Here is a 10,354-nt window from a genome sequence, read left to right as displayed (position 1 = left end):
TGTACATGCACATCCCAGCCAAAAGAAAGGGCATGTGCTGGTCCAAAAACGAGGGAACATTAAAAAATGAATAAACGGCCCGCACACTGCAGGGTTCCAATTTTCACTTATTTATTGCACCAATAAAATAATACATAAAATAAAATTGGTGCAATAAATAAGTGAAAATTGGAGCCCTGCAGTGTGCGAGACGTTTGTTCATCTTTTTATGAATGAAATCGGAAAATTGTGACAATGTCAATTAGTTATTAGAGGGCATGTGCAAGCTTCGCCACTGATTACAGACTAACATGTTGTTGTCAACCACGTAATCTATAACATGTTATAGCAAGGTTATTTAATGCTTTTCCAAATGAAAAAAATCCACTGTTATTTGTTATTCTATAGTCATGATGGTGTCTTTCTTATCTCAAGGCACCGGTGCCAACTTTGTTAGTCAAGGCACTGGTGGTGATTTTGGAGCAGATTTCAGAAATGTGATGTAAAATGCTGCAGAGAAAACTCAAAACTCAGTCAACTAGGGGTCATAATGATAGTCTTGAATCAGATGACGGATTACACACCCATATTCTCTTAATTAATGAGCAGGTTTCAAAGGCTGTCCACATAATTAGTTTTCCAAAGCCTCAGGTTTAGAGCCTGTGCTGAAACTGTGACTTATTAGTTATACATGACTGCCACCTTGTGGCAACATGTGATATCCCTCAAAAATGGATGTGCGCCTATTACTAGAAATAGTATTTTTGTTATTCCTTTTCTGTGTCAAACACAAAAATTAAATTCAAGTCAAATTCACTGAGGGAAGTAACAGGCCAAAAAGCAATTGACTTTTACTGTGAAAACCAAACCTAAAAGGCCTAAAATTGTTCATAAATTTGGAAACAGCTTACCTCTTCTTTTCTTTTGTACAAAATTTTATTTGTAGAAATAAAGGTTTACACAGCTTCTCCCTCTCTCATCTTCTTTCCCTTATGACTGAAGGCTATACATGATTAATGTCCAATCAATATTACACTGGTCGTCAATGTCAGTGCCTGGAGTCTTTCGTGATCTTTCGTATTTTTTTTTTTTTAAAAGGGTCAAAATTAAAGACAGTGAATAGCAGCAGAAGCGGCTGCCAGCAGGTTCACTTTTAATATTTTTGGTGCAGGTATCTTCCTTCAAAGCTTGTATTGATTGAATGTTGCTTCCCAGCCTCTGGGCCAAAACACCAACATACTCAGAACTGGATCAAACTGGGTAGTCCGTAGTAATATGTGAGTGTGTGCATGTTCACAGTGTGTATGTGTATGTGTGTAATGTCAATTAACTGCATCTATTTTTGATTTTTTTTTTCTATTTTTGAACAACTTGGTGTCTTTAATTTCCTCTTCTTGTTGCCTCTCTTCTTCAGATTTCAAAGTTCATATTCTCAAATTTTACTCTCATTCATCCTCTCCTCCTCTTTACTTTCCTCAAAACACTCCCAAAGGAAAAAAGAACTATTCCTGGCACACCTCTACCTTAGAGACAGGGAAAGAAAGACAATGAGGGGCAGAGGAATAGAGGGATAAGGGACTGAAGGAGAGACAGGGCAGAGAAAGAGAAAGGCACATGGGAGGAGAGTAAAGAGGGAGAACCGGCAGATAGTCGGAGAGCAGATTCCCTCCCATGAGAACTAATTATACCATTACCACAGAGCTCAGTACAAGGCCATTTTAAAAAACTAATGTTGTATCTCTTTCCTCCCACATTTTCTCAGCAGCTGCTGATAAAACACACACAGCTTCTCCACATACAACGAATGTGGAGCACAGATTTTAAAGACTCACATTTTTGGCACATCGTCTTATAAATATGTCTGTGTGTGCAAATTTACAGCAGGATATTTCTGTATCGGAACATTATTGTAACCATCTCTATGTTTTTCTTGTAGAACGAGGCACAGTGTCTGTATTCTGTAAGTGAAATGGGTATCTACTACTGTACTGTGTACCCATAGTTCTTAGCTGTACTGTATGTGGTCTACCAAGACCTCACTGAAACTCTAAGTATTAAACTCAGGCTAGTCTGAAAACTGTCAGAAAATACAGCTTCACATTCTGGGTGAACATGGTCTGTAGCTCCCACTTGCCATTTACAGTTTATTGCAATAACCCACAGTTCACAGTTCAGCTGATGTGATGATGCAGCAGACTGCCATAGTGGATTTTTTTTTTTTTAAAGATAAAAAAATTGAAGATGTGCTCACCTCTGCGTGTGAACATGTGGGCTCAGTGTTCATCTCATGCTCCACACACCTGTTGCCAACTGCATAAACACACCTTCTTTCCCCCTTAGCTGTTTCCTTATGTGTCTCATCATGTCCTTGACCTGGTTAATAAGTCCAGACTCGCTCCTTATCTGACAGTGCGACACAACATTTTGCTACTGTTCTGCCTTTTGATGTCACCAGTGCCTGGCCTGACCAATATGAACCACAAGGGCCAGATTGGGGCCAGTTAAAGTAGCTCTGAAACTAAAGGTTGATTTAGGCAGTGGAGTAAAACAGGTCCTCTAAAGGAATAAGACATAAACTGTGTCAAGTGTGTGTATTTTTACTACTTATAAAAATCTTCCTCATAAAAAGTATTCCTTTGTATAACATTAGATTGGTAATTTTAAGAATGCTGTTTAGAAAAAATCATGAAGAAACAGGGCAAATATCATAGATATGAGATTTACATATTGACCTACATATGATTTAAAAGTCCCATATTGTATAAAGGTAGATGTCCATGTCTTTTTTTTATTATAAAGCAAGTCTAGATTCTATATTAATACTGAGTAAGTATCAGCACTCAGTCCACAGAGAAATACACACAGCCTGTATTCAAACACTGAGCCTTAAAACAAGCCGTCAAGACTTCTGTAGCTTGGTGATGTCACAACAAAACTCTCAGCCATCCCCCAAGTCCCACCCACCTGGACCCACCATCCAGCCTTGCAGGATTTGGTTTCTCTGAGTGTTTACCTGAAATCTGCTATATTTTTATTCGATCACTCTGAGATGGTTTTTGGTTCTAAAAACCACAAATATATCGTCTTATACAATAAAACACATAAAAGTGTAATAAAAGTGTAAAATATGGGACCTCTAAAGATTAATTTGTCACTTGATAACAACTAAACCATCTTATGACAACTGAACAACTCCATCCTGTAAGGACATATAGAATCTTCTGGGTATACACTGCTGTACTGTGACAGATAAGAAAATCATTGCGGGAGCAAAGGATAGTGTGTGGAATCTCCATAGTGCCATACAAAAATATAGACCATAAAGCTTAGACTCTGATCCGTAATGAATACTGAAAAGACTGAATTCCAAACAAGCTCACAGATTTAAAAATTTACGTTCACATCAAGAAGTATCTGTGCATGTGTCAAATACATCTACATGTTTGCCACACATAAATAAGCCTATAAAGCCTCCAGTTAGGGCTGTAGCTAATGACTAATTATACAGCGCAACAACAAAGCCACTGGCAGAGCCCAGCTAGTGGCTGAACAACCAATAAAACACCTATAGACCGCAGCTGTAACAACAGTATCCAGTCAAACATGGTACAGCACACAATATGACCACCAAAACCTCAACAACTCCACAGCGAGTAAAGAGACAGACAGAGACAAAAGGGCTTATCTAACGCACCGCTTTAATGCCCATTCAGTCCTGGCGCCCAGGTTTGTCGCCTGTTGTCACAGCTGAAAAAGCACAAGTGTATTCATTAAGACAGATAACACACACTTTCATTTAGATGTGCCAGTGTGGCGCTGTGTATGCTGATTCAATGAAATGGCTTATTGTGCATTTGAATAGAAAAGATTACATTATTACAATATTATCATCAACATCCTTAATTTCATTAGCTACACCTGAGCTTTCCCTGCCATGGCAAGTCAAAATGCCAAGAGAAAGACCCATAGGCATATGCGACAAAGTAAATTTTTGTGGGGTCACAGTGACCTTGACCTTTGACCACCAAAATTGAATCATTTCATCCTTGAGTCCAAGTGAACAGTTGTACCCAATTTGAAGAAATTCCCCCAAGGCGTTACGGAAATATTGCATTCACAAGGCCAAAACCACGTTTTGTGAGGTCACTGTGACCTTGACCTTTGACCTTTGACCACCAAAATCAAATCAGAACATACTTGAGTTCAGGTGAATGTTTGTGCCAAATTTGTTCCGTCGAGGCGTTGCTGAGATACTGTGTCCACGAGAATGGGACGGATGGACAGACGGACGGACAACCCAAAAACAGTATGGAGGCATAAAAATGAGTGAAACTACAGACAGGAGCTAAAACTGGAGGCACATTATGGGTCATTAAAGTATTTGGAGGTCAGAGACTAACCTTATGTTTCTCTATCTTGAGTTTGAAAACCGAATGACCATGTAACTAAATATTATTTTTTATTCTTTGCGTTTATTGAAAGATAAATGCGATACCACAGAATGAGTATAAGTCAGAGACTTTGTATAGATGTAACACTCCCAGTCTCCTCCTATGTGACATCATCACTCCCATGACCACACTGAACCCGACCTTCATCCGTGCATCTATCCTCGGTCTGGTCATGATGAAAGGGAGGCCTCACAGTAGTCTCTTGATTGTTGTTGCTGTTTTCGTTGCCACAATCAATGTTGTTTTGCTTCTTTGCCTTCAGGCATATGATACGACGGCACATAATCAGTATCAGCGAGACGACCAAAAGCGCCAAGGTGATCGCAGCTGCCTTCAGACTCCTGACAAGAGTGTTAGTGTCTTGAACCCGGACGAGGTACCGGACCACAGTCTCCCGGTGCACTTTTCCCTTCACTGTTTCCACCGTTTCACATGTATAAAACCCCGCATCAGAATAGGAGGGTCTGATGATGAGACCTTGTCTGAGCACAGTGTGTCGGGGACCCGGAGGAAGGATGTTGTCAGAGAAGCGCCAGCTGATTGGGAGGTTGGTGCTAGGGGAACATGAGAGGAACTGTGCAATCCCAACAGTTATGTGGACAACGGCAGGTTTCTTTTTCACTGAAGAGGAGATCAAGAATGAATGGTGAATGTCTGAAATATACTACTACTATTTTGTTAATGTAAATGTAACCAAAGATCTGCATGGAGATACAGTAAATGGGTAATATGCATGACCTATTTTTGTGCTAGCTTGTAATTTAAGATATGGAAATTAACTTACAGCCAGAGGTCGGGCACATCGTGATGTCTCCATCACTGAGACTTTGAATCCTTCAAGAAGAAATACCTCTCTCAGATTGAAGCCCAAACCACAGAACTTAAAAAAAAACATGTTCTCATAAGTAAAACATCATCAGGAGCTCTGACTCACATGGACCCAGTTGATGCGCCAACTACAGATCCACACTGGCCTCTGATCTTGTCCCAGCCACAGTAGGGGTCTCTGGAGAGGAGGCAGTCGTTGCAGGATGTGTAGCGGCTGCAGTCCCTTACGTCAACCTGAACAGCAATGTTACTGGTGCCGCTGTATAGCTGGCCCTACAGAAATACAACACAGTTTAGAGCTGTCGCCCTGCAAGGCATTTCACCGCCTTGGTTTTGCATTATGAAAACAACACTAGTAAAATGGGCCTTACTGTTTTTGAGGCGAGCTGGAGGAAGTCAATGGGCTGCGGAGCGCGAAACAGCTGCAGCTCCTCGATGACGCGGACGTCCTCGCCGTCAAACCTCACCGCCTTCTGCAGCCAACCAGAGTCTGAGGGAGAGAAGCATGACTCAACTGGGAGTTCATCTGTCAATATATCTCCCGTGATATTTGCGTGTAGCTGCATACCTGTGCCGATGAGCATAACCTGATGCTGTCGTCCATCCAGTGACGTGACTTGGTCCACGATAATTTTAGAAAAGCGTGTCCCTGTCTGGACCAGCAGAGGCTTGCCAGTCATCGGTGCAACCACCCCCTCCATCAGAGGATGGTTCTTTACAAACAGCAGGGTTTTGTCGGAGAGGTCGAGAGAGGTCGTTACACCATTGGCCCGCATTTCATCGTTAATGCACTATGGAAATAAGAATAGTTGGATTATAAAGGTGTCACAATGAAAGGACCCTATTAATGATTAGATTTCACTCCATCTTGTATCGATACTTACTGAACCAGGGTGGGGGAATGGCTCCTCTCCTGTGTATGTGTCCCAACGACCACTCTCCCTCTCAGTCAGAAACCTCCCACTAAACACCTGAGTGATGTCTGACAGCTTGTAGGCACAGACGGCGGACTTGCTGCATCCACCTGAGGACTCCCTGTGACGGATACAGAGAAGATTTCCTGTTATTCTCTACCCCCATGGTATGTATAACGTATTTGTGTGTTATAATACTAATCAGCTACTACCTACTGCGGAAACACGCAACTTACGAGCCGGAGGTGAGCGTGGCGTAGAAGATGCTCTCGTTATTTAGGTCTCGGAGAAGGAAGACATCTTGGACAAGAGTAGGTAAGCCTCCATCGCCAAACTGACAATCCAGGCGGGCCTTCAAGAAAGAAGTCCACCTTTTCTGCAGAGTCCTTTCACCCCCCAGGTCACTCTAAAACAACACACACATTCAATATGAATATGAAGCATATGACGTCAGCAGGTGCAGGCGTGTGAGATTGCACACCTTGCACACACGGGCGATCCTTGATACTCGGATGTTGTCATGACGTTCCTCCACAGCGCTCTCAGTAAAGAACAAGAAAACATTGTCGTCTTCACCGTTGTCGCTGTTTCTACTGGTTTCAACGAGGCTTATGGAAATCATCGTAGGCTCTGTAACAAACCATTAGCAACAGGAGATCACATGAAGATTTGAAACAATACACTGAAGCATGTGGCGTTATGAAAAGATTATGATGGTCTGTCTCAGCAGCTCACCGTTGAACCAGGAACGTTTCATTTCAGTCTTGAGAAGGTTCAGTCCGTGGCGCTGAAACAGCACTTCTGTGCCTAGAAAGTTGGAGGAAACGGCCGAGTACAAAGTGTTTCCTGTCAAGTAGAGAGGAAACAGTGGTGTGTCGTTAGTGCTGTTAAACCCCAATCCAAGCTCAGTGGACAGCCAGATGTTTATCTGAGGAGAACAGCTGTGGCAAAAGAGAAAGGAAATGTTGAGAAATTGTCGAATCTGTAAACAGTCGTTAACTCACCATTCATAAGAGAAGCAAAGCGCTCGTAAGGGTCAAAAGGAACTTTTCCCTTTCCCACCTGCTTCTTTCCTTCCAGGGAGAGTTTTCCATTTTTGAAAATCTGTTGAAGGGGATTTTTTTTTTTTTACAGGAAGGAATAGTTCAGCATTTTGGAAAATACACTCTCTTGTCAAGGGATAGATAAGAAGATCGATACCACTCATATGCTTGTATGGGAAATATAAAGCTACAGCAATGAGATAGTTAGCTTAGCTTAGTTTGAAGACTAGCGACATATTTACCATACAGACATGAGAGTGTTAATAGGTGTAAAAGCATATTTTATTTAAAATGATAAACTATTCCTTTAAATTCATGAATACTTTCCACCCTTTAAAGCTACACAATTATATTAAAAAAACATCAACAACAAGAATATTGCACGTAGTTTCTGTACCCTCTGCTTCCAGCTATTCAATAATATACTTAGACAAAAAGAAAAATTCAATAATTGATTTGTTAATTTAATCTTTTTCTCATTTTTAATATTCACATCAGTTGGTTCTAGTATCCCCTTGTCTCACACTGGATACTAACTGAAACACACACAGCAGCATAAGACAGCAGCTGCATTTGGTGGCTGTGGAAACTTGGGAAATATAGTCACTTACTACGTGGTCACATGCAGGGTTGAAAGCGTTCGTCCCACACACAAGCATTTTACCATCTTTCATTGTGTGTAGCATCCGGATGAAGTTATCACAATCCTGTAAGAAGAACAAATGTAATGAGTTACACTGGATGAAATGTTAGATACTGATGACACTCACTGATTATTCACTTCTTACTGTACCTTCATGTCCTTGCCTTTCATTCGACAAAGGGCTTTGTCTGCTGAGCTGACCGACCATTTGGCCTAGAAGAAAAGGGAATTAGTGATGACAGAGAAGCCCTTATATATAATAATAAACTTTATATAGCACTTTTCTTAACTTTTCTTGGGTTTATACTGTTCGGAAATGTAAAGGGTGCTTTGTAGTACTAGAAAATAGCTTAATAAATAGTCATTTTAAGAAAATACAAAACAGCTTTTAAGAATGACTATGTTGCTTTCCTCTTATTGCAACAGGTCGTCTTTGTTTTCTTTGTTATGTAGAGCGCTGTATGTTTCTTACATGCTACATTACATTTCCCAAGGCTATTTGTTTCACTTGAGAGCTTTGAACTAACTTTACTTACTTAAATTTGAGGAGCCAGTCTGGGTTATTTGTTCTATGAGTAAACAAACCGCAACTTTTTCATGTCTTTTGTCATCGAGGTCCTGTAGGGAAACACTACTCTTAATGAAGGACTTTTTCTATGGGTCGAGGTTAGACTAACACGGTTTTTGTGTTTCAGTATGTGAAACTCCAAGACTAATTCCCTCCATTCCTTCCACTGTAAGTCACGATTACACTGGTCCTGAAAGAGTCAGGAAGCAGCAGCTCGGTCAGTCCTAAATGTCTTACCTCACTGGTCTTCTTGGTGATGTCATCCAAGCTGAGAGTGAGCACTTTCCCTCTGGCTCCGACGACAAGCTGACGAATGTCGTCTCTTATCATCAAAGAGCTCAAACCGCCAAAGCCAGACTCTTCAAACTGCTTCACATTCATTTCTAAAGCAGACAAAGGACAGGAGGCTACTTTTCACATCCATGTGTTTTAACACTGCTCTGTTGTTCATTATCTTATTTTCATACAACATTGCCTGTATCATTTAAGCTGCACACAGACTGTTTGGTTTTGTTGTTTTTTAATTACACTGAGTGTTCTTTATTCCTGCTGCATGTTGTAATTTGAACTATTCCTGAATTTGTTTGATTTGTTTCGCTATAATGTCATTTAGGCAACGTTTTATCTATGTGGATTAATATGTATACTCAGTGTTAACAGCCGAGTTTGACTGTTGGTATGTAGTGTGTACAATCTACAGTCTATATGTAATTATATGTACATCATATTATCTGTATGTTGAGATAATGTGCAGTCTACAGTTCATATAATGAAACCGTGTCATTTCAGATGTGATGCCCGTCTCATGCTGATCTACAGTAGATGTCTTACCTTGAAAGGAAACACTCCTGCGGGGTTTGTTGCTCGTTTCAAAGCCTTCACTCATAATGAGGAGGAAATAAAAGAGCACCACTGAAGGTCTCATGATGTTCTTAAAACCCCAAAAAAAACACACCAATTTAGGCAAAAGTCAGACATCTTGCATATTGTTAATTGTTAATAAGGAAAACAAATGGTTTGTCCTATTATTGAGTCTAAGTCTTATTTTCTCTCTTTTTTGTTTTTTATTTTCTTACCTGTCGGCGATCTCGTTTCCTGAAAAGCAACCAGTGAATTATTTATTTATTTACCTTGTTTAATTTGATTTGAAATGCAGAGTCATGGTTTTGCTCCTGTAGGCTTTTTATACTATTTCCAGAGGTCAGTGTCAGTCTAAGATGCGGCATCACGAGTACACAAGGATTTTGAGGGTTCTCTTCAGAACATATTTGCCCGATGACTTCTGATTCTGCAGTTTTTGGTTCAAGCCTGGTTCCATAGAAACGGATTTTACCGTACACTTTTTTTCATCAGCTGACTGATTTGGGCGCCTGAAGTTAATAATGGTTACTAGGCTACAATGGACTAAACATCAGCTATTATGGGATACATGTGTGAGGCCCACATGTTCCCTTCAATTCAAATGATACTGATACATTTTCAAGATAAACATTTTGGAAAGAAAACATAACTTAGGAAACTTAAAGACTCTAAGGGGGGTGGGGGGGCGGGGGGGTTAGAGCTGCCCAAGTTTTCAACAACTGCTTTTCAATTGAAATTATTTTTAAACTCTGGCTCAACTAAACTAGGCATTATCTGCATTCAGTCATCAGTATGTTTTTAAATTGCCCATTAAACTCTGACTCTCACAAAACAAGAACACAGATATGCACACATGATTATCATAAACCAAAAATAATAAATGATCCATCACCAATGCCAAAATAAATTCCACCTGAACTTGAGGGTTTTTAGATTAGAAGGTCCTGTTTCTCATTGTTGCCATATGCAGCCGCCCTTCAGAAGTGTAGCACAAACACCTGGCCAAACACCTGGCCTCCTTCCCTGGTTAAGTGGTAACACATTTAAGAAAATCTGTAATCTCTGTA

The 10,354-nt window shown here is 40.5% G+C and overlaps 1 protein-coding gene across 1 annotated transcript; it reads right to left on the bottom strand.

Annotated features, from left to right (window-relative positions):
* Nucleotides 1-4,530: 4,530 nt before the first annotated feature.
* On the bottom strand, nt 4,531-8,807 carry LOC111226036 (semaphorin-4E-like). Its single transcript, XM_022751117.1, has 11 exons — nt 8,664-8,807; nt 8,009-8,071; nt 7,177-7,276; nt 6,908-7,018; nt 6,654-6,802; nt 6,409-6,578; nt 6,143-6,293; nt 5,827-6,049; nt 5,630-5,748; nt 5,365-5,531; nt 4,531-4,984 (listed from the first exon to the last, which is right to left on the bottom strand). The coding sequence occupies exons 1-11, from the start codon at nt 8,805-8,807 to the stop codon at nt 4,531-4,533; spliced, it is 1,851 nt and encodes a 616-aa protein (XP_022606838.1).
* Between the last annotated feature and the right edge of the window lie 1,547 nt (nt 8,808-10,354).

The sequence above is a fragment of the Seriola dumerili genome, unplaced genomic scaffold, assembly GCF_002260705.1.
Source record: "Seriola dumerili isolate Sdu_G_001 unplaced genomic scaffold, Sdu_1.0 BDQW01000149.1, whole genome shotgun sequence".
NCBI lineage: Eukaryota > Metazoa > Chordata > Actinopteri > Carangiformes > Carangidae > Seriola > Seriola dumerili.
Note: the sequence above shows the minus strand (reverse complement) of the source record. Positions and strands in the feature narration are given on the sequence as shown.

What these genes read in the sequence shown, in the direction of transcription:
- LOC111226036 (XM_022751117.1), bottom strand. Translation starts at nt 8,807, where the DNA reads ATGAATGTGAAGCAGTTTGAAGAGTCTGGCTTTGGCGGTTTGAGCTCT. An exon ending in TGAAAGGCAAGGACATGAAG is followed by an intron (nt 7,277 to 8,008) that starts GTACAGTAAGAA and finishes CCCCTTCAACAG; the next exon opens with ATTTTCAAAAATGGAAAACT. An exon ending in GGCGCATCAACTGGGTCCAT is followed by an intron (nt 4,985 to 5,364) that starts GTGAGTCAGAGC and finishes ATGTTCCCCTAG; the next exon opens with CACCAACCTCCCAATCAGCT.